The sequence below is a fragment of the Oncorhynchus mykiss genome, chromosome 21 (assembly GCF_057628025.1).
Source record: "Oncorhynchus mykiss isolate SJ-2025 chromosome 21, ASM5762802v1, whole genome shotgun sequence".
NCBI lineage: Eukaryota > Metazoa > Chordata > Actinopteri > Salmoniformes > Salmonidae > Oncorhynchus > Oncorhynchus mykiss.
Genome location: NC_143042.1, coordinates 32,902,669 through 32,927,628, shown reverse-complemented (window position 1 = coordinate 32,927,628; position 24,960 = coordinate 32,902,669). Strand labels below are relative to the sequence as shown.

The 24,960-nt window shown below is 42.7% G+C and overlaps 1 protein-coding gene across 11 annotated transcripts; it reads right to left on the bottom strand.

The window, feature by feature from the left end:
• Positions 1–3,270: 3,270 nt before the first annotated feature.
• Positions 3,271–22,026, bottom strand: zgc:92664 (BPTF-associated chromatin complex component 1). Of its 11 annotated transcripts, none has more exons than XR_002470093.3 (7): positions 21,663–22,021; positions 17,868–17,962; positions 17,342–17,443; positions 16,732–16,955; positions 16,357–16,461; positions 13,615–13,776; positions 3,271–4,111 (listed from the first exon to the last, which is right to left on the bottom strand). XR_002470093.3 is itself a non-coding variant. In XM_021577679.3 (6 exons), the coding sequence occupies exons 1-6, from the start codon at positions 21,681–21,683 to the stop codon at positions 4,071–4,073; spliced, it is 588 nt and encodes a 195-aa protein (XP_021433354.3). In that variant the 5' UTR covers positions 21,684–22,026; the 3' UTR covers positions 3,271–4,070. The 11 variants fall into 11 exon arrangements, 7 of the variants coding, with proteins under 7 accessions (XP_021433354.3, XP_021433353.3, XP_021433357.1 ...); XR_002470092.3 differs by having other exon boundaries at positions 16,357–16,464; positions 21,663–22,014; XR_002470094.3 differs by lacking the exon at positions 17,342–17,443 and having other exon boundaries at positions 16,357–16,464; positions 21,663–22,013.
• Between the last annotated feature and the right edge of the window lie 2,934 nt (positions 22,027–24,960).

Here is a 24,960-nt window from a genome sequence, read left to right as displayed (position 1 = left end):
CTGTCTCTTATTGTTTTCTTAAGAAAGCATAACTATTGTTGTACTACTCACAACTCATGTTTCTAAAACTCTAGAAGCAATTTGCCACCAGAGTGTAAAAATCACATATCTTTAAAATGTTATAGGCCCATATGTAATATCTTGGTTTTGTGTTATTTAAAGAATCTCTTCCACTGAAGTATGAGAGAGAGCGAATCTTGTCAGATTGTTATGTTAATGATCTGTTTTCTTCTTTATCTCCACAGCTCTATACCATGGAGAATCCTCTCTGTCTCGCCATCTCTCCGGGGTACCCTTTAGCAGCACATCATGTTTTGCAGGTATCTAAAAGCAACTCCAAATCATTATGTGCTGCCGCTGGGAGCCCTTGGAATCACTGCAATTCCAAAAGAACACTTCTGCCAGTTCTGCCATTCCGTTTCCAATTCTGACTATCAATGTTCCATTCTGAAGGAGAACTCTCCTTATCTGCACTGGCAGTTTTCAGTGTTAGTTTAACCTGTAATGTTGTCAGCTTATCACTTTTACTGTTGGCTCAATGTCATGTTTTTTGCCCATTTTACAGTGCCAACAGAAAGTATTCATACCCATTGACTTATTCCACATTTTGTTACAGCCTGAATTCATAATGAATTCAATTGATTCTCACCCATCGACACATAGTACCCCATAATGACAGTGAAAGCATGTTTTTAGAAATTTTACCACTTTTAGGGACAATGTCATACAGAAATAGCTAATTTATGTAACTATTCACACCCCTGAGTCAATACATTTTAAAATCACCTTTTGCAGCAATTACAGCTGTCAGTCTTTCTGGGTACGTCTAAGAGCTTTGTACACCTGGATTGTACAAGATTTGCACATTATTCTTAAAAACAAAAAAATGTCTCTCAAGTTGGTTGTTGATTGTCATCTTGGTAAGCAACTCCAGTGTATGTTTGGCCTTGTGTTTTAGGTTATTGTCCTGCTGAAAGGTGAATATGTCTCCCAGTGTCTGTTGGAAACTAGGTTTTCCTATTTTCAAGGTTTTGCCTGTGCTAAGCTCTGTTTCTTTTTATCAACAAAAGAAAACTCCTTAGTCTTTGCCAATGACAAGCATGGTGCTTGCAACGCCAGGGCTGGGGGTTCGATTCCCACGGGGACCAGTACAAAAATGTATGCACTCACTACTGTTAGTCGTCCTGGACAGAGTGTCTGCTAAATTATGTAAATGTAACATGATGCAGCCACCACCATGCATGAAAATATGAGGAGTGGTACTTGTTGTTGTTGGATTTATCCCAATCATAATTCTTTGCCACACTTTTTGCAGTTTTACTTTAGTGCCTTATTGCAAACAGGATGCATGTTTTGGAATATTTTTTTCTTCTGTACAGGCTTCCTTCTTTTCAATATCTCATTTAAATTAGTACTGTGGAGTAACTACAATGTTGTTGATCGTCCTCACCTATCACAGCCATTAAGCTCTGTAACCCCACGAAATCTTGAGCGGTTTCCTTCCTCTCCGGCAACTGAGTTTGGAAGGACGCCTGTTTCTTTGTAGTGACTGGTCGTATCACTGCACCACCCAAAGTTCACAATGCTCAAAGGGATATTGCCTGCTTTACTTTTTATTTTTTTTACTCATCTACCAGTGGGTGTGCTTCCTCCCTGGTCTTTGTGGTTGAATCTGTGTTTGAAATTCACCGCTCGACTGGGGGACCTTACATTTATCTGTATGTATGGGTTACAGAGATGAGGTAGTCATTAAAAAAATCACGTTAACACAATTATCCATGCAACTCGTGACTTGTTAAGCACATTTTTACTCCTGAACTTATTTGGGCTTGCCATAAAAGGGGTTTGAACACTTATTGACTCAAGACATTTCAGCTTTTCACTTTGAATGAATAAAAAATAAATAATTATCATTCCACTTTGACATTGCATGGACTCACTGTGTGCAATAGGTTTTTTTTTTATGACTACCTCATCTCTGTACCCCACACTAAATTATCTGTAAGGTCTCTGTCGAGCAGTGCGTTTGTGTGTAAGCTACTGATGCACAATCTCAATTTGATCCATTTTTAATTCTGGCTGTAACACAACAAAATGTGGAGAAAGTCAAGTGGTGTGAATACTTTCTGAAGCTTTTGGTTTGTTTAATAGCTGCTAGCTTCTTTTGAATATATCACTGAAGGGGGAATTCTTTGTGGTGGGGAGTGAAACGTGTAAAAATATGGCGCCATAAAACACATAAAATGACGGTAAAGACGTAACTTTCAGTTGTCGCAAGCACTTCAACAGTGTGGACGCCAGTCCAGACGGGTGTCTCTTCCTAATGTTGGAGCGAGGCCTTTGGCGTCAGCCAGAAGAGCCTGATGGTCCTACTGACCAGCCAGGCTGTTAGTCTGTAGCCAAGCATACTGTAGGAGGGACCAAGGGGTTTTGGTCTGCCTGGTGGTCCTTCCAATGCGGTGTCTGTGTGACTGAGGCCTGTCAGTCTGCATGGAGGGCTGTCTCCAGACTAAGGCCGGGTGGTCGACCTGGCTGGCCTCCCCTCTAAGTGTGTGTCAGTTGGCCTGGCTGTTGAGCTCTCCTTTAGTCAGCCTGATGGTCTCTCCTCTCCCCAGTGTGTCTGGCGTTAGCAGCACATCATTACTGGTAGCTGCCCCTTCTCTGGGCTGCCAGTATGGCTTGTGCTGCTCCAGTCAGCCACACACTTGTCTACAATACATCTTTATCTACTCCTCAACCTGGAGCTAAAATGGCATCAATTCCTGTTGTGTTCATATTCTGCCATTTTTATTTTACTCAGTTATGTTTTATCAGAAGAAGCCCTGTGTTAGTGCTATTACAGTGGCATATTTGTACTATGTCCATGGCTGTCCCTCATTATGTGTACTATTGAGGGTCGGTGATAATTTGAATATATTACTTCGTTTTATAAAGTTGGGGATATTGTGTAAGCATAAATGGCTGGAAATTGGCCTGATTTCACAGCCCTAGTATTTAATCACTCTAGCAGTTCGAGCTTTGAGCCAGTAACCAAAAGGTTGCTGGTTCAAATACCTAAACCAACAAGGTGAAAAATCTGTGCCCTAGTGCAAAGGCACTTAATCCTAATTTGCTCCAGGGGTGTGAGCCATACTAATATGGCTGACACTAAAACATCACTGCACCTATTTGGTGGTTTTTATTTTTACACTTACTGTGCCCACCAGTGTTTAATTGTATAAAATCTAATTTCAATAAAGACTACACATTGAGTGACATGACTCCTGAAAGTTAAATTCTAGTTGGTAATTTGTCAATTTATTCAACATAATTCAGCAAATCGCACAGTTCATTTGATTGTCTTTAGAGTAAGCCTCTATATAAAACTACAAATGTTTGTCAGTAACTTACTGAGAAATATTTCCCCCCAAAATTACATGGGTCATGTTTTGAACAATAAAATAATCCCACTGTTTCAAACAGAAAACGTCACTAAACTAATTCCTGTCCTTTGACACAATTGTGTTCATCTATATTATCCAGTATGCTTTTCAAATACCAGTTTAATTTACTGGTGAGCTCAACACTGGGTTCACAAGTACATGATTCCGGAAACAAGTTTGCAGTTGCATCATTGTCAAATGGGAATTTGCAGGGCCACCTATCCCACATATAGTTGACATAAACCAAGATGACAAAATCTACACACTGTAGTCCTTGGCCATGCAGCTCTGCACATTAGCTTTTTGTGTAGTACAAATCAATCATGTATGAATAAATAAAAATACCATTATTTACATCCAACACATTCCTCATGCAAGAGAAATTTGCACCCCTCATAGGCCTTGGCTAAAAAAAGCAGGGAATAAGGTGCCATTTCAGATGCACCCATAGAGATCCGCCAAATCAAATCTGAAGGATCTCGGCTGTTGTCCATAGATGTCGGGGGCTGCGTCTCAAATTGCACTCTAATCCCTATTTAGTGGATTACATTTGACCAGGGTCCATAAGGCTCCAGTCAAAAGTAGTGCACTATGTAGGAAATAGGGTGCTAATGAAAACATCTTGGTCAACGAGAGAGGGGCGGCAGGTCACGAGTTCATAATGAAGCTGGAGTCGAGGTTCAGGTTGTCTGAGAGGAGCAAAGAAAAACATTTTAGTTGGGAAAAAATTGTGGATCTTTCTGGCAAGATTATAGAACTGACTTTCCACAAACTCAGTTATAGCATATTTTCTACAAGATCTAAGGTATATCTTCTTGATCAATTTATGGCATGTTTATTTAGACTTTTCCTATGCAGTTTTTAATTTAGCAGACAAAACTTCATTTAGAGTACCTTCCTCACAGGGACAAATATTTTTTCCCCACCTAGTGGGCTTTGGAATTCGAACCAGCAACCTTTCAGTTATTGGCCCAACACTCTTAACTGCTAAGCTACATATGCTGCCCCTCATATAGTAATAGCTTCAAATCCAATTTTATTGGTCACATACACATTTAGCAGATGTTATTGTGGGTGTAGCAAAATGCTTATGCTCCTAACTCCAACAGTGCAGTAGTATCTAAAAACGAATCACAATACACACATCTAAAAGTAAAATAATGTAATTAAGAAATATAAATATTAGATTGGGCAATGTCAGTGGCATTGACTAAAATACAGTACAATATAATACAGTATATACATGAGATGAGTAAAGCAGTATTTAAACATTAAATTGACATGTGTCCCATTAAAGTGGCTAGTGGATTCCAAGTCTATGTATAGGGCAGCAGCCTTTAAGGTGCAGGGCTGTGTAACCGGGTGGAAGCCGGCTAGTGATGGCTATTTAACAGTTGAAGGTTGAAAATCTGCTTCTGTCTTGGTCCCAGCTTTGATGCACCTGTACTGACCTCGCCTTCTGGATGATAGCGGGGTGAACATGCAGTAGCTCGGGTGGTTGATGTCCTTCATGATCTTTTTGGCCTTCCTGTGACATCGGGTACTGTAGGTGTCCTGGAGGGCAGGTAGTTTGCACCCGGTGATGCGTTGGGCAGATCGCACCAACCTCTAGAGAGCGGTGCAGTTGCCATACCAGGTCGTAATACAGCTTGACAGGATGCTCTCAATTGTGCATCTTAAAGTTTGATGGTTTTAGAGGCCAAGCCAAATTTTCTTCAGCCTCCTGAGGTTGAAGAGGCGCTGTTGCGCCTTCACTACATTGTCCGTCTGGGTGGACCATTTCAGATAGTGAGTGATGTGTACGCCGAGGAACTTGAAGCTTTCCAGAGGTGTTTCCTACCATCACCACCTGGGGGCAGCCCGTCAGGGCCCGAGCTTAATGATAAGCTTGGAGTGTACTATGGTGTTGAATGCTGAGTTATAGTCAATGAACAGCATTCTTACATAGGAATTCCTCTTGTTCAGATGGGATAGGGCAGTGCGATTGCATCGTCTGTGGATCTATTGGGGTGGTAAGCAAATTGAAGTTGTTCTAGGGTGTCAGGTAAGGTAGAGGTGATATGATCCTGAACTAGCCTCAAAGCACTTCATGATGACAAGTGAGTGCTATGGTGCGATAACTAAATTACTAAGTCAGCTTTGCTTTTTTTGGTTACAGGAACAGTGGTGGACATCTTGAAGCAAGTGGGGACAGAATGGGATAGGGAGGGATTGAAATTGTCCGTAAACACTAGGGATGCACAATAAAAATAAACAATGATCATATCGGAAATCGGCCGATGTGCAAAGCTGATGTGCATACCTATATAACGTAGGTACATGTAATGACGCCACGTGAAATTTGCCGCTATACGTGCAACACAGCATTCCTAAACTAGCTCACAATGTCTGCTGTGTGGATCGAGCAGTCATTTGAAAGAGTAAGACATTTTCAGCGAGGCAACTCCAATGTGAAATCCATCTACCTACCTCATCCCCATACATTATTTATTTATCTTGCTCCTTTGCACCCCAGTATCTCTACTTGCACATTCATCTTCTGCACATCTACCATTCGTGTTTAATTGCTATATTGTAATTACTTCTCCACCATGGCCTATTTATTGCCTTAACTCCCTTATCTTACCTCATTTGCACTCACTGTATATAGACTTTTTGTTTTCTTTTCTACTGTATTATTGACTTGTTTCTTCCATGTGTAACTCTGTGTTGTGGTATGTGTCAAATTGCTATGCTTTATCTTGGCCAGGTCACCGATGCAAATGAGAACTTGTTCTCAACTAGCCTACCTGGTTAAATAAAGGTGAAATAAATGAATAAAGCCAAGATAATGGAATTCATTGCCCTTGACAATCAACAGTTCTCTGTCGTGGGTGATGTTGGCTTTCGCCGACTGGTCGAGCACCGGTACACACTACCAAGCACGCTATTTTTTCAGATGTTGCCCTACTGGAGTTATGCGGTAATAGCGTCACGACATACATACTATGGAAGGTCGTTTGGGTTTTTGCGTGTCAAAAGACTAGCACTGTCAAAGCTGTACAAAAGTCTCCAAACAATCAAATACCGGCCACGAATGATGGGTTTACAATACCGCGTTGGTAACAAAGCATCATTTGCTCAACCGCAACTTCTGGGGTAGCTAGCACCAATACAACCAGCCTGAAAACAATGTTTCATTATTCTTAGCAATGATTTAGGAATCCTTGTAAGTATTAGCTAGGTTGCCACTTGTTGTTTACCTATTTAAATTGAACTTCTGTTCATGAAAATAAATAGCTAGTCAGCAACTTAACCCTGTTGCCCAAAACTAACGTTATAAAGCAGCCAGCTAGCTTCATTTGGCTAGTGAGGCTCGACCGCACCGGGTTGTGACGCTAGCCACATTAGTGGAATGAGGTTTGTCTTCAAAATAAAAGTAATTGACAGTAATGCAAATGAATGCAAATAAATAAAAGTATGGCATAATTATACTAAGGCTAACCGCAAAGTCCACTATTGCAGCTAATCCTTATTGTTGCTAGCTTCACATAGATATCCAGCCACCATTAATCAAATAAGAACTCTTATAAATTAGGGTTATTTTAGACGACACCTAGCTACTGAAACCGATGTCATATCTTTTTTGACACGCAAAGACCCAAACGGCATTCCATAGAAATGCTGGTTGAGAATGAAACGACTAAACAAAAGCAGAGCAAGTAAGTGAAAGAAATAGGTTTCGAGTATGTTTTACTGGTAATGGGGATATACGTAAATGCCAACAAAATAACTTTTTGGTCAGTGTGGTGTGCGTGTAACCTTTATTTAACTAGGCAAGTCAGTTAAGAAATTCTTATTTACAATGACGACGCTGGCAATTGTGGCCGCACTATGGGACTCCCAATCACGGCCGGATGTGATACAGCCTGGATTCGAACCAGGGACTGTAGTGACGCCTCTTGCACTGAGATGCAGTGCCTTAGACCGCTGCGTCCATGTATGTGTGTTAAATAGTTATTCTATAACTTTCTTCAAAGTAAAGACTTGGGACGTCGGGTTTGAAATGAAAGCTTCTTTTAGTAATACTACTTGTTCGTGTTACATTAAGCAACTTTAGATTCTACAAAACAAAAGAAAGTTGCTAGCGAAAGTCAGGAGAATCACTTGTACATAACTGGCGCGATCTCTCTCTACTTCCTGTCACAAGGCATTCTGGAACTTGCAGTCAAAGCGTAAACCAATACCACAAAAATATGTATGTAGTTGTCTCAATCACCAACACACATTCTAATACAATTACATATGTAAACTGTAAAGAAAAAGTTTAGATACAGCTCAATGAATTAACTTAAACATTAACTCTGTAACCCATTAACGTTAGAACATCCTCCCCCCCCGATGACCAACTGTGTTCATCTAAATCTCTAGGCAGTATATCAACTGAATAGGGCTCAACAAAGTCCCTGAAGTAGTACGAACTGAACATGACCTAACTAGGCCATCTCGGCCTGGAAACAGTTCCTCAATCTTTCCTTGTGTTCAGGTTTGTCTGGGTGTGTCATCTTCTCCAATGAGTACGTCGTCACCCACTTTCAGTGGGGTGGGCTGTGGTGTGTCACAGCGGTGTGCTGACTTTAGATCCAGCAAGTAGTCTCTTCGCCAACTGTTCCAGAAGCTGGTCACAAGTCTCTGCCTGTACTTCCATCTGCGTGTCATTTCCTCCTTTGTTTAGCGTTGGGTGTGGAGTGTCAGCTGGAAATGGCTTGGGCGTCAAAGAGGTTAGTATTTTACCCATCAGGAAGTGTGCTGAGGTCAGGGGTTGTGGTTCATCCACTTCATTGTGCATGAAGGTCAGAGGCATAGAATTTAGGATAGCTTCAACCTCTGTCAGGACTGTGCATATCTCTTCAAAGTTGAGTGAAGCTCTCCCAAGAACCTTTCTCAGGGATGTTTTCTCTGACCTGACGAGTCTCTCCCAGAATCCGCCCCACCAGGCTGCTCGCTCGGCGATGAATCTCCAGGTGATGCCCATTTCTGAGAAGAACGCCAAGAGTTGGGGCTCTTCGATTGCCTTTCCACAGCTCTTTCAAGCCCTGATTAGCTCTCTTGAACGTTTTTTGCATAGTCTGATTAGATTACCTTGCATAATCCTCTCCTTGTGATTCATATTTTTAGAGCTAACAGGAATGTCTCTGACTGATCTGAGACCAGTTCCAAATACACTGCTCTGGTTACAGCACAAGTGAACAGTGCAATATAGGACTTCTTCACATAACCATTTTCTTTCACAGAGCGGTCCTGCAAAATCCACACCTGTGACTTCGAATGGTGGGGATTCAGTTATTGTCTTTTGGTAAAGGCGCAGTGACCTGCTGTCCGGCTCAGGCATTGAAACTCTTGCCACTGTGCTCTTGACTAGCTGCCTAGCACGCAAGATCCAGTATCGCTCTGATTTGTACTTGAGTGTCTCTTGCTCCAGAATGCATCACCTTCTCATGGTGGTACTGTATCAGCATTTCTGAGTATCTGTACTTGTTGGGCAGAACCCATGGGTGCTGCTCTCTGAATGTGAAGTTGGACTGTTGCAGTCTTCCTCCTACACTGAGTAGTTCGTGTTCGTCCAAGAACGGTTTCAGTTCTCTGATTTTACAGTCATTATTTAGGCTTTTTCCTGCCTTCAGTAGTTTGATCTCCTGTCCGAAACTCTGTTGTTGTGTTACCATGATCCAGTACTTTCTGCATCGAACAGTTCATCAGCAGTCAGTTCACCTTTCATCTTTGTTTGTACGAGCATTGGCTATGAATCTCTTTATCCAGGAGGTGACTCTGAACACTCTTTTCAGTTTGCTGTACCTTTCAAGCTCCAACACAAGTTCAGTGATGTCTGTGCTGTTTGCTGCGAGTTGTACAGTAACCTGGCGACTGGACTTGAGTTCTGTATTTACCTCTTCTGGAACCTTGTTATCATCAAGTCTCCTCGGACTGATTGGGTGATGTCAGAATTCTGGGTCCATTCCACCATAGCTGGCTCTGTGTCAAGTTTCAAACAGTTTGTCATCTTGTAGGGAGGTCGGCTGGATTAGTTTTCCCTTCAATATGTGACAATGACTCTGGATTGGTCAAGGACTGGATCTCTGTCACTCTGTTCGACAAACGGTTTCCATTTCTGAGCTGAGCTGCAAATCCAATGCAGCACAATCATCGAGTCTGTCCACATTTTGATCTGTTTTTCTTCCATTTTCAGTGTGGTCATCAGGTTGTTTGCTAGTCTCACTCCAAATCACAGCTCCCATGAGCTCCAGGCGTGGCAGTGTCATTTTCTTGAGTGGGGCTACCCTGGACTTGGATGCGACTAGACTTGTCGTTATTTCCCGGTCTTGTGATTCACCTTGCAAGTAAGCTACTGCACCGTAAGCCCTTTCACTTGCATCACAGAACACGTGTAGTTTCAAGGTGTGGCTGTTCTGTGGCCGCATGTCTGTTCTGTACCAACTTGGTATGGCGAGCTGGTGTAACTGGGGTAGTTCTGGACACCACTGTTGCCATTCTCGTGTCAGATCAGGTGGTAATTCTTCGTCCCCTCTCCCACATTTCCTGGAACATGCATTTGATCCTGATGGTGAAGTGGGTCAGAAAACCAAGAGGGTCGAAGATACGTGCAGACAACTGCAGAACACGTTTTCTCTTTTCTTTAGAATGCTCAGTAGCGGCCTGAGGTCAAACAAAGTAATCGGTTTCCGGTCTCCATACTAAACCTAAAACCTTCAGCACTACTTGTTTCTAGCGTCAACGGGTGGTCAGTTGTTGTACTCTTCTCCCATTTTGTTTTCAGTTCAGGAGAGTTGGTCATCCACTTGCAGAGGTCCATGCCTGCAATCGACAGCATTCGCTTTGCAGTTGATGTCACAAGGTAAACCTCTTCAACATTGCGTGAACTTGCAATGAAGTCATCTACATAGTGATTCTCTCAATATCTCTGCAACTTATGGTTGTTCTGTTTCATATTGTTTCAGGTGCTTCCTGATTGTAGCTGCCAGCAAGAATGGATTTGGGGAAGCTCCAAATACCACTTTTCATCCTCAGCACGCGCAGCTCCTCTTCATTTTCTCTCCTTGGTGGGCCTGTGAGCCATAGGAATCTCACGGCGTCTCTCTGCTAGGGATATCCGCAGGAAAGCCTTCTTGATGTCTGCCATGAATGCGATCTCATGTAGTCTGAACTTTATCAGAATGCTGAGCAGATCCGGATTCAGGTTAGGTCCTGTGAGTACAGTCATTGAGGGATGGACAGCCATCTTCATGGGACGAGGAATCAAACACCACTGTTTTGTCATCACCTAATCTTCTCGGAGTACTGCATAGTGAGGTAAGTAGTATTTTACGTTGTCTGCGCTTGATGTGTTGTCTTTGGGAACGTCCTCTGCCATATCCTGTTGTAAGTAGTTCTCTACTACTTCATTGTATCTGCTGTACAACGTCACATCCTTCTTCAGTCTTTTCTTCAGACCGTTTCTTGGCGATTCTATAGTTGTCTTGGAGTACTGGCATTTCTCGTTTCCATGGCAACTCCGCGTGATATCGTCCATCTTTGAAGGTGGTCGTTTCCTCGAACCTCTGTAGAGCCTCGTTTCCCTCTGGGTTCTGTGTTTTCTCGCTTATAATATCCAGACCCAGAATGCATGTAGTTGTTTGGAGACTAGTTTGTCTTCAAGTGGGATGAACATCATGTTGCCTCAGCAACACTTGACATGGACACTGGTCCCTGCACCAACCAACCAAATGTGCTCTCTAAAGCAACCAGCGTCTAAGTCAGTCGCTCCACTCTGCCTGATACTATCTGCCAGTAGTAGTCTGCTCCTATCAGGACAGAGAGTTCAGGATCAGTCATCTCCTGGAAAGTCTGCAAGCTGCAGTCCCTTTCTATTGAGCTCATGTTGAATCTGTTCACCAGGAACCTTCATCACAGCTGTGCACACTTGTGGGGTTTCAATTGCCTCTCTCTTCTGCGGTTTCTTCCAGACATACTCCAAGATTACTTTCACTGTGTTGCGTTGGGACGTTGCTAGAGCAGAGGAGCCAAACGTGTGATGAGTGAGTGAGTGCCTCGTCTGATTACTGGTAGCTTCAAGCCCTTCACAAGGTTTTCATGTATGAAGCTTCTGACTGCCTCCATCTAGTAAGCAACGAGCTATCTTCCTGCCCGATGGGCCTTCTACTCATGCCCTTGCCATTTGTAGCAACAGTGTTCTGTCCATCTGGTTTCATATTCACTGAATGGGGAATAACTGAGGAAACAACAGCATCTGCAGAAACAGTAGGGGGTTGCACCTCACTCTTACCGGTACACACAGCAATGTGATGTCTGCTTCCACATGACACATCTTTGACTTTACAGAACTTTGCTATGCGTTTCTGTCCTAAACATACAAAGAATCTTCCCATTTTCTTTAGTTTCTCTTTTACGTGTAGCAATATTGTGGTCAGGGCAGTTTTCTGATTTGTGTTCTGCACTGTCACAGAATAGACAGTTTTGTTCCTTCTGGCTGGCTGTGTGCATTGCCGCAGCAGATGGCATGTTGGGTCTTTTTGTTTATTTCATCGGAGGAGCATGACTTGTTCCATGGTTTGCCCTCTTTCTGTTGGTTGCATGATCTTGTCATTTGTAGTGCTCTCTCCCTGCTCTGAACCTCCTTCTGACGATCTCAGCCACTTCCGACGATCTCAGCCACTTTCCATTCATCATCTACTCCCCTCTGACGACTATATTCAAGAGCTATGTCCTCTGGAATCATCTGCAGTAAGATTGGGCATAGTAGGCTTCCATAGGTTTCTGACACTACACCCAGTGATTCCAAGCTTCTAATCTGAATTTCACATTCATCTTATAGCTGCCTCAATGCATTTTAGGTCAGGATTTCTTCACAGGAGTGAGATTCAGCAACTTTGACATGTGAGCACTAATCACAAGAGCTTTCCTTCCAAATCTGCTCGAGCAGAGCGATTGCATCATCATAGTTACTGTCTGTTAGCATCAGTCCTGCTATTGCCTTTGCAGCTGGTCCAGTGAGATAGGTAAACTTCTCTTTATTACACAGTGAATCATTGTTGTGAATAGCGGGCTCCAACTCCTGCCACATACTGACATCTCCATAGTATTTCTCAATAATCAACTTTGGTAGCCTTACTGATTGTCTCTGATCTGTTTGAGTTAGCGTCATCCACCCGTGCTGGTAGTGGATTGAGGTCCTGTTTTTTCTTGATCACTCGTTATGCACGGCTCTTCAGCATGATAACGCGCTCTTTGTAATCCTCCGTGCATGCAATCTTCGCTTCCAATCCGTCCAATGGCGTTAACTGTTCAATTCCACGATCAAGTTCAAACAAGCTGTCCTCCTTAGCCGATAGAAATTTCAACAATGTACTCAAGTGATCGGTATCCAAATTTGACTGGGTTATTTCCACATCAATCTGATTCAAAATTCGTGTTGTGGCACCTCAAAATGGTACCCCGCTTTCGTCTCATTCTTTCTGCTTCATGCCTCCTCAGCCGCTTCATCCCTACAATCTTTGTCGCAGCTCATACTTTTCCCGGGTTTCGGCACCAAAATATAGAATAACTATCTTCAAAGTAATGACTCGGGACGTCGGGTTTGAAATGAAAGCTTCTTTTAGTAATACTACTTGTTTGCGTTAAATTTAACAACATTAGATTCTACAAAACAATAACAGAAAGTTGCTAGCGAAAGTCAAGATAATCACTTGTACATAACTTGCGCGTTCTCTCTACTTCCTGTCGCAAGGCATTCTGGAACTTGCAGTAAAAGCGTAATCCAATACAACAAAAAAATGTATGTAGTTCTCTCAATCTCAAACGCACAAATTCTAATACAATTACATATGTAAGCTGTAAAGAAAATATCTTTAGATACAGCTCAATTAATTAACTTAAACATTAACTCTGTAACCCATTATAGTTACAATAGTTAACTGTACTAGAATGCTTAAAAGGCCACAAATTGTAAATATCGGTATTGGTTTTTTTTTTGGCAAGGAAAATATTGGATATCGGTATCGGCCAAAAATGTCATTGGTGTATCACTAGTACAAACACTCCAGCCAGCTGGTCTGTGTGTGCTCTGAGGACGCGGCTAGGGATGCCGTCTGGGGCGGCAGCCTTGCGAGGGTTAACACGCTTAAAATGTCTTACTCACGTCGGCCACAGGGAAGGAGAGCCCACAGTCCTTGGTAACGGGCCGTGTAGGTGGCACTGTTTTATCCTCAAAGCGGGCGAAGGTGTTTAGCTTGTCCGGAAACAAGACGATGTCCGCGACATGGCTGGTTTTTCCTTTGTAGTCCGTGATTGTCTGTAGACCCTGCCACATACAGTTGAAGTCTGAAGTTTACATACACCTTGGCCAAATACATTTATACTCAGTTTCACAATTTCTGACATTTAATCCTAGTAAAAACTCTGTTTTAGGTCAGTTAGGATCACCACTTTATTTTAAGAAAGTGAAATGTCAGAATAATAGAATTCAGAATTCATTTCAGCTTTTATTTCTTTCATCACCTTCCCAGTGGGTCATACGTTTATATACCCTCAATTCGTTTTTGGTAGCATTGCCCTTAAATTGTTTAACTTGGGTCAAACATTCCAGGTACCCTTCCACAAGCTTCCCACAATAATTTGGGTGAATGTTGGCCCATTCCTCCTGACAGAGCTGGTGTAACTGAGTCAGGTTTGTAGGCCTCCTTGCTAGAACACGCTTTTCCAGTTCTGCCCACAAATGTTCTATAGGACTGAGGTCAGAGCTTTGTGATGCCATTCCAATACCTTGACTTTGTTGTCATTACGCCATTTTTCCACAAAGTATGCTTGGAAGTATGCTTGGGGTCATTGTCCATTTGGAAGACCCATTTGCAACCAAGCTTGAACTTCCTGACTCTTGAGATGTTGCTTCAATATATCCACATAATTTAACTTCCTCATGATGCCATCTATTTTGTGAAGTGCACCAGTCCCCTCTGCAGCAAAGCACCCCCACAACATGATGCTGCCACCCCCGTGCTTCACAGTTGGGATGGTGTTCTTCAGTTTGCAAGCATCCCCCCTTTTCCTCCAAACATAACAATGGTCTATATGGCCAAACCATTCTGTTTTTGTTTCATCAGACCAGATGACATTTCTCCAAAAAGTACGATCTTTGTCCCCATGTGCAGTTGCAAACCATAGTCTGGCTTTTTTAATGGTTGATTTGGAGCAATGGCTTCTTCCTTGCTGAGCGGCCTTTCAGGTTATGTCGATATAGGACTCGTTTTACTGTGGATATAGATACTTTTGTACCTGTTGTCTCCCGCATCTTCACAAGGTCTTTTGCTGTTGTTCTGGGATTGATTCGCACTTTTCACACCAAAGTACGTTCATCTCTAGGAGACAGAACGCGTCTCCTTCCTGAGCGGTATGACATCTGCGTGGTCCCATGGTGTTTATACGTGCGTACTATTGTTTGTACAGATGAACGTGGTACCTTCAGGCATTTGGAAATTGCTCCCGAGGATGAACCAGACTTGTGGAGGTCTACAATATTTTTTCTGAGATCTTGGCTGATTTATTTTGATTTTCTCATGATGTCAAGCAGAGGCACTGAGTTTGAAGGTAGGGCTTGAAATACATCCACATCTCCAATTGACTCAAACGATGTCAATTAGTCTATCAGAAGCTTCTAAAGCCATGACATTTTCTGGAATTTTCCAAAGTGTTTAAAGGCAGTCAACTTAGTGTATGTTAACTTCTGCCCAACTGGAATTGTGATACAGTGAATTAAGTGAAATAATCTGTCTAAACAATAGTTGGAAAAATTACTTGTCATGCACAAAGTAGATGTCCTAACCGACTTGCCAAAACTATAGTTTGTTAACAAGAATTTTGTTGAGTGGTTGATAAATGAGCTGTAATGAGTCCAATCTAAGTGTATGTAAACTTCCGACTTCAACTGTACGTCTCATTTCTGAGCCGTTGAATTGAGACTCCACTTTGTCTCTGTACTGACGTTTTGCCTGTTTGCCTTACATTTTCCCAGTCACTTGCCATGGTTAAATGCTGTGGTTCGCACTTTCAGTTCTGTGCGAATGCTGCCATCCATCCAGTTTCTGGTTTGAGTAGGTTTTAAGTCACAGTGGGTACAATATCTCCTATACACTTCCTGATATACTCCGTCATGGTTATCCGTGTATCCGTCAATGTTATTCTCAGAGGCTACCCGGAACATATCCTAGTCCGCGTGATCAAAACAATCTTGAAGCATGGATTCCGATTGTTGAATAGACCTTAACACGGGTACTTCTTGCTTGAGTTTCTACCTATAGGAAGGGAGGAGCAAAATGGAGTCGTGATCAGATTTGCCGAAGAATGTGTGGGGGGAGGGCCTTGTAGGCATTTCGAAAAGTTGAGTGACAGTGGTCCAAAGTTTTACCAGCGCAAATACTGCAGTCAATGGTCAATGTGTTAGCAAATTTGAGGAAAACGCTACCCAAGTTTGACCAGCGTTTTCCTCAAATTTGCTTTGTTAAAATCACCAGCTACAATAAATATAGTTTCCAGTTTGCATAAAGTCCAGTGTAGTTATTTTAGGACCATTGTGGCATCAGCTTGAGGGGGAATATACAGGGCTGTGATTATGACAGAAGAGAATTCTCTTGGGAGGTAATACGGTCGGCATTTGATTGTAGTATTCTAGGTCGGGTGAACAAAAGGACTTTAGTTTCTGTATGTTAATCACAATCACACCATGAGTGTTTGATCATGAAACATACACCCCCACCTTTCTTCTTCCCGGAGAGTTCTTGATTCCTGTCTTGAAGACCAATAATTATTGGTTTCCCCTCATTCGGGCAATAGCAAAGGCTGTGCATTATCACTAGATAGTAGTCAAAATAAGCCCGTTCTCTCTCACCCTGATCGAAGTTGAGTTTCTTGGAGTTGGATCCCTCTCCCAGTCCCTCTATGTCTACCAGGTCAGAGTTGACGTCAGAGTCATTCAGAGCACTCAGAGTCACATCTGCTGGAACACACAGGCAGGAAGAGCTAAGTATTTTTCTTTATCCTATTGTTTGAAATATAGACAGACTACATATTTACAGTTAAAACTATTCAATTTGATCTGCAAGGACTTGTCTAATTGCATTGCACATATTTTGTTGAAAAATAATCCTTTCAATATTGAGGTAAAAAAAAAAAAAGCTGAAGGTGGGACTGATTAGAAATCATTACCAAGATGGCAACTACAAAATGTATTGATTGATTCCTTCCTTCATCCATCCCCACTCACCTGCAGACTTCTGTTTCTTCATGGTGGGAATGGCCAGAGTCACATTTCCCTGGACACCTGCCTTCATGACAACCTGTGAGGTCGGCACAGCAATGACAGTTGGGGTTGCCGTGGTGGCCATGGTAACAGCAGTCTTCTTGGCGGTCTTTTTTGGGGAGTCGGTGGAAATGGGCATCCCAGTCTCGTCATAGAGCTTCCTCTTCACTGTACTTTTAATCTGGACCCTTTGGAAAGAGGAGACAAGGTAGGATGAGGTTAGCGGTGGTAATTAAACCAGCAACCTGTCAATTTTTTTTTTTTTAAGTAAACCATCATGAATTGATAGATCTTTAGCACTAGCAGGTGGATAGTACAATGCATGTGTGAGTAAATAGATCTGAATGCAATATTTTAGATCTAGTGATGGTTTAGCTCATCAGGGCTTGTGTCACTGATAGACTATCTTTCTATTGCTTTAGAGCTACCTCTGAAAACATCTCATTGGACACGTCACCCAGACGCGAATGGAGCGAAGTAGAGAGATACAAGGGGTAAGAGACCAAGACCGGGTGAAGGACTACAATGATAGAGGGCCATTAGGAATGAAAAGAGACCAGGGGGGGTGCCTTACACGGTGCGTTCCTTGATAACAGCGCTGAGGGAGTTCAGGTCATCACCAAACCTCACCACGGCCGATCTCAGCTGCCCAATCTCAGTGTCCGTCCACTTAGCTCTGCAACGACACACAGGGCGTTTCAGATCCACTAGACTACATTGCAGTTGCACAGATCTACAAATGACCTAGCGTCCTAAATAATGACACATTATGAATTTGTAGATTAGTCTGGTCAGTTGGTGATCAGCGATTGATGTCCTTGAACGCGGCCAGAGACGAAAAGAGAGTGGACATGGCGTGGGCGGGTGACGAGTGCTTTCTGGTAATAATGACGCAACAGCGTTTCCTCAGAATGACTTCTTGGCAGGGATATTCAAGATGGAGCACATATCATTGTAATGTGTACAGTGTGCTACAAGTGACACAAGCCCAGAAATTAAAGTCATGATCAGTAGACTTCCAAGTTTAGTCTGATTTTAGAACTCTACATAATCGATTCAGATATTTATCTCTATCTGTAACTTGGTGTGTGTATTCTCACCCTGCGGGACTGGAGTCAGCTACGGGGTGCAGTTGCATGGTCAGCTCCCCTAACTTGGTGAAAGCAGCTCCTGCTGCTGAGAAGATCTCCCCAACCTTGAAAATTAAAGCAGAAAACACATAAATCAATACCTTTGAATTATCCTATTTTCTTTTGAGACAGTAGCTAAGGTCTTTCCACATTGTTACATTAGCCTTATTCCTCATTGTACACACAATACCCCATAATGACAAAGCAAAGACAGGATTAGACATTTTATTTTTTAATAATAACATTTACATACGTATTCAGACCCTTCACACGGTACTTTAGTAAAGCACCTTTGGCAGCGATTACAGCCGAGTCTTCTTGGGTTTGACGCTACAAGCTGTAGTCGAGTTTATCCCATTCTTCTTTGCAGATCCTCTCAAGCACTGTCAGGTTGGATGGTGAGTGTTGCTGCACAGCTATTTTCAGGACTCTCCAGAGATGTTTGGGTTCAAGTCCGGGCTCTGGCTGGTTCACTGAAGGACATTCAGAGACTTGTCCAGAAGCCACTTCTGCGTCTTCGCTGTGTGCTTAGGGTTGTTGTCCTGTTGAAAGGTGAACCGTCACCCCAGTCAGAGGTCCTGAGCAGGTTTTCATTAAGGATCTCTCTGTACTTTGCTCTGTTAATCTTTCCCTCGATCCCGACTAGTCTCCCAGTCCCTGCCGCTGAGAAACATCCCCACAGCATGATGCTGCCACCACCGTGATTCACCTTAGGGATGGTGCCAGGTCTCCTTCAGACGTGACGCTTGGGATTCAGGCCAAATAGTTCAATCATCAGACCAGAGAATCCGGTTTCTCATGGTCTGAGAGTCCTTTATGTGCCTTTTGGCAAACTCCAAGCGGGCTGTTGTGCCTTTTACTGAAGAGTGGCTTCCGTCTGGCCACTCTTAACAAAGGCCTGGTAGATCCAAACTATTTCCACTTAAGAATGGAGGCCACTGTGTTCATGGGGACCTTCAATGCTGCAGAAATGTTAGAGTACCATTCCCCAGATCTGTGCCAACACAATCCTGTCTTTGAGCTCTACAGACAATTCCTTCGAACTCATGGCTTGGTTTCTTCTCTGACATGCACGGTCAACTGTGGGATCTTATATAGACGGGTGTGTGCCTTTCCAAATCATGTCCAATCAATTGAATTTACCACAGGTGGACATCAATCAAGTTGTAGAAACATCCCAAGGATGATCAATGGAAACAGGATGCACCTGAGGTCAATTTCGAGTCTCATAGCTAAGGGTCTGATTACCTATGTAAATAAAATGGGTTTAAACATTTTTTATATATTTTTTTACTTAACGCTGTATCATTATGGGTTGTGTGTAGATTGATTGTATTTAATCAATTTTAGAATAAGGCTGTAAAGAAACCCAAATGCACTGTATGATCAACTGTATTACAAGGCAATGCCTTGTTGAAAACTTTTACGGACTACAAAGGGAAACCCAGACGCGAGCAGCCCAGTGTACCAGACGAGCTAAATGTCTTATCCTTGCGTCGAGGCCAGCAACACTGAAGCATGCAGAGTGCACCTGTGTGATAACGCTCTCGGTAGCCGATGTGTGCAAAACCGTTAAAAACAGGTCAAGATTCACAAATCCGTGGGGCCAGACGGATTACCAGGATGTGCACTCAATCCATGCGCATACCAACTGAGGTCGACTGATTAATCGGAATGGCCGATTAATTAGGGCCGATTTCAAGTTGTCATAACAATCGGAAATCGGTATTTTGGGCGCCGATTTGCCAATTTTTTAAAACAAAAATTACACCTTTATTTAATCTTTATTTGACTAGGCAAGTCAGTTAAGAACACATTCTTATTTTCAATGACGGCCTAGGAACGGTGGGATAACCTTGTCAGCTTGGGGGATCCAATCTTGCAACCTTACAGTTAACTAGTCCAACACAATAACGACCTGCCTCTCTCTCATTGCACTCCACAAGGAGGCCTGTTACGCAAATGCAGTAAGCCAAGGTAAGTTGCTAGCTAGCATTAAACTCATCTTATAAAAAACAATCAATCATAATCACTAGTTAACTACACATGGTTGATGATATTACTAGATATTATCTAGCGTGTCCTGTGTTGCATATAATCTGACTGAGCATACAAGCATACAGTGAGGCAAAAAAGTATTTAGTCAGCCACCAATTGTGCAAGTTCTCCCACTTAAAAAGATGAGGCCTGTAATTTTCATCATAGGTACACTTCAACTATGACAGACAAAATGAGAAAAAAAAAGTCAGAAAATCACATTGTAGGATTTTTAATGCATTTATTTGCAAATTATGTTGGAAAATAAGTAATAACTACCATCAGTAACACACTATGCACTTTTACGTTCTTCTCCAACACTTTGTTTTTGAATTATTTAAACCAAATTGAACATGTTTCATTATCTACTTGAGGCTAAATTGATTTTATTGATGTATTATATTAAGTTAAAATAAGTGTTAATTCAGTATTGTTGTAATTGTCATTATTACAAATAAATGTTTAAAATTTTAATTAAAAAAAATATAAACATATATATTTTTTTAAATTGGCCGATTAATCGGTATCGGCTGTTTTGGTCCTCCAATAATCGGTATTAGTGTTGAAAAATCATAATTGGTCAACCCCTAGTCCAAACCCCTAGTCCAAAGACAGTCTTGAAGAGGGAACAACAAAACGTTTTCCCCCTCAGGCGACTGAATAGATTTGGCATGAGTCCCCAGCTGTAGAACCTTTTGACTGTACCATTGAGAGCATCCTGACCGGTTGCATCACCGCCTGGTATGGCAACTGCTTGGCATCTGACCGCAAGGCCCTAGAGGGTAGTGCATATGGCCCAGTACATCATATGACCCAGTACATCCAGGACCTATATAATAGGCGGTGTCAGAGGAAAGCCCATAAAATTGTCAGACTCCAGTCACAGACTTTTCTCTGCCACCGCACGTCAAGCGATACCAGAGCACCAAGTCCAGAACAAAAAAGCTCCTTAACAGCTCCTACCCCCCAAGCCACAAAACTACTGAACAATTAATCAAATTGTTTTGTACAATGCTGCTACTCACTGTTTATCTATGCATAGTCACTTCACCCCTACCTACCTACCTACCTACCTACATGTACAAATTACCTCAACTAACCCCCACACACTGACTCAGTACCGGTACCCCCTGTATATAGCAGCCTCGTTATTGTTTTGTTGTTACTTTAGTTTGTTTTCTTAGCTCTTCTTGAACTGCACAGTTGGTTAAGGGCGTGTAAGCATTTCACGGTAAGGTCTACGCATGTGACAAAGATTGATTTGTTGGAATAATATCAAAACAGGATTAGTCCATTTTATCCAGCATTGGTGTTTTGTACGGTTGCAATGCCGTAATCTTTATTTTAAGAGATCATTAATGAGGGGTTTTCCTTCATGCAGACAGCGCCTTCGTGTGGTAGCTTCCATACAAAGTAAGTACACATGGAAGTGAGAAAAGTTCATGCATGACATTGACAACATTCAGCCACGTCCTGGGTGCTTGACTTATAACACGAATAATGTTTTTTTTCTTCCTTCAAAAAGTTCAGTTGCCTGGTATAGGAAAGACAGTAAAATGCAAATGTATCTTTGGAATAACCCATGTGAGCTTAAATAGCGGTTACATGGCTGCCATTCGAATTCGCTTGTTAGCTGACGACGTTAGGTAGCTAACATGAGCTAGATTTGTGCAGGACCTAGCTAACAGCAAAATATACGGCTAAAATCAAAACGTGAGAATAACCTACCTTCGTTGAGGCTGAAGTCATTTTTCTTTTTGTAGTTGCTGAACAGATGCAGATTTTCCTGTGAATAATGCCGTTTAGAGAAGCTAGGCTTCAGCTACGCTTCAGGTTAGTTAGCCTGCTTGCACTGCAGGCTCAGCGGTTAATACAAATACCAACTTCGTCCACGTCTTACAATATTTATATTTTTGTCTGCAGTCCTCAATTGTTTTCAGTGAGCCTGTGAATTGTGTTAAAACGGATCTTATGTTTTTGTTGTTGCAATAATCAGAAATGTGTAGCTAAAAATAAATGACGTACACAAATGACAATGTGGACAAACGCAAGATTTAACGTGCGCTAATAAATCCCAAATGCTGATTGGTCCAAAATTCACACCACGTGTTTGTGATTCTTCTTTGGTATCACGACGCACATTTTGTTTGTGCATACCACCACCTACTGTGCGGGATTGTGTGGTCGAACATGTTACATATATTTGTTATTCTTCAAAGTAGCCACTCTTTGCCTTGATGACAGCTTTGCACACTCTTGGTATTCTCCCAACCAGCTACACGAGGAATGCTTTTCCAACAGTCTTGAAGGTGTTCCCACAAATCACATTTGAATTGTCACATGCTCACTTACAAGCCCTTAACCAACAAGGCTTTGAGAAGTTAAGTAAAAATAAGTGGGTAGTAAAAAATGGAAATTCAAATTACAAATAATTAAACAGCAGAAGTAAAATAACAATAGTGAGGCTATATACAGGGGGTACCGGTACAGAGTCAATGTGTGCGGGGGCATCGGTTAGTCAAGGTAATTGAGGTAATATGTACATGTAGGTAGAGTTAAAGTGACTATGCACTGATAATGAACAGATAGTAGCAGCAGTGTAAAAAAGGGGTCTGGGTAGCCCTTTGATTTGCTGTTCAGGAGTCTTATGGCTTGGGGGTAGAATCTGTTAAGAAGCCTTTTGGACCTAGACTTGGCGCTCCGGTACCTAGGCCGTGCTGTAGCAAGGAGAACAGTCTATGGCTGGGGTCTTTGACAATTTTTAGGGCCATCCTCCGACACCGCCTGGTATAGAGGTCCTAGGTGGCAGGAAGCTTGGCCCCAGTGATGTACTGGGCAGTACGCACAACCCCCTGTAGTGCCTTGCGGTCGGAGGCCGGGCAGTTGCCATACCAGGCAGTGATGGAACCAGTCAGGATGCTCTCGATGGTGCAGCTGTAGAATCTTTTGAGGATTTGAGGACCCATGCCAAATCTTTTCAGTCTCCTGAGGGGGAATAGATTTTGTCGTGCTCTCTTCATGACTGTCTTAGTGTGTTTGGACCATGATAGTTTGTTGGAGATGTGGACACCAAGGAACTTGAAGGTCTTAGCCCCGTCGATGAGAATGGGGGCGTGCTCGATCCTCTTTTTCCTGTAGTCCACAATCATCTCCTTTGTCTTGATCACGTTGAGGGAGAGGTTGTTGTCCTGGCACCACACGGCCAGGTCTCTGACCTCCTCCCTATAGGCTGTCTCATCGTTGTCGGTGATCAGGCCTACCACTGTTGTGTCATCTGCAAACTTGATGATGGTGTTGGAGTTGTGTTTGGCCATGCAGTCATGAGTGAACAGGGAGTACAGGATGGGACTGAGCACCCACCCCTGAGGGACCCCTGTGTTGAGGATCAGCATGGCGGATGTGTTGTTATCTTCCTCAGAAAGTTCAGAATCCAGTTGCAGAGAGAGTTGTTTTGTCCCATGTTCCTTCAATTAGTGATTAGCTTTGAGGGCACTTTGGTGTTGAATGCTGAGCTGTAGTCAATGAATAACATTTTCACATAGATGTTTCTTTTGTCAAGGTGGGAAAGGGCAGTGTGGAGTGCAATAGAGATTGCGTCATCTGTGGATCTGTTGGTGCGGTATGCAAATTGGAGTGGGTCTAGTGTTTCTGGGATAATGGTGTTGATGTGAGCCATGACCAGCCTTTCATACCTACAGATGTGAGTGCTACGGGTCGGTAGTCATTTAGGCAGGTTATCTTAGTGTTCTTGGGCACAGGGACTATGGTGGTCTGCATGAAACATATTTGGTATTACAGACTCACAGGGAGAGGGTGAAAATGTCAGTGAAGACACCTGCCAGCTGGTCAGCACATGCCCGGAGCACATGTCCTGGTAATCCGCCTGGCCCCGCAGCCTTGTGTATGTTGACCTGTGTAAAGGTCTTACTCACGTCGGCTACGGAGAGCGTGATCACACAGTCGTCCGGAACAGCTGACGCTCTCATGCATGCCTCAGTGTTGCTTGCCTTGAAGCAAGCATAGAAGTGATTTAGCTCTGTTACAGGTGTTTGTTATCAAAGGAAATCTCATTGTGAGGTTTAATTTCCCTTTAGGCTTTTGTTCTGCTCATCACATCCATGTTTGTTTTAGAATAGTCATGTCATCACAGTAAGTCATTTGCAACCTAGCAATAATCAGATTCTCTCCTTAGGCAATGTTAGGTATTTTCTTCACCACACATTCTGCTGTGCTGATAGAGGATGTGCCTTTCAATGAGGAATGCATGCACAACGAGTGAGTGCACACACACACACACTGACTCACAGTGAAAGAATAACTTCAGAAATGTCACACACACGAGATGGAGACATGCACATGGGTGTAATGTAACATAGGGAGGGGAGGATATTTTTAATTTAACTCGGCAAGTCAATTAAGAACAAATTCTTATTTACAATGACGGCCTACTGGGGAACAGTGGGTTATCTTCCTTGTTCAGGGCAGAAGGACATTTTAACTTGTCAGCTCGGGGATTCGATCCAGCAACCTTCCGGTTACTGGCCCAAAGCTCTAGGCTACCTGCTGCCCCAATAGGAGTCAGTCTATGTCTATACAGTAGGGGATGTAGAAAAGAGGGCTCGTCTTTCCTTGATTTCTCACCTCCTGCTCATAACTCATTGGAGAAGGTCAGAGAGGAGGACCAAAAATGTTGAAAAGGACAAGAGGCGAGGAATCAGCGGATGGCGTTTATTGTCATGAATCTTGACCCATAGCAGAACTGAGCAATTTCCGCAATCTTGGCCAGCAGCAGTCAAAATTGGCTCTATAGAAAAAATGTATTAAAACAAAAGTTTGTGCATAAAACTATTCTAACCCTAACTTTTAATTTAAGGTCAGGGTTAGCAGTGTGGTTATGTTTAAAATCTGATTTTATACATTTTTGGCTGTGCCAGCTAGTGACCACTCTGCAGAGCTGCCTCCAGGGAAAGATTCATTACAACAAATGCCAACCTGTGAGGAATCATGGAAAGACAAGTTGAGGTAG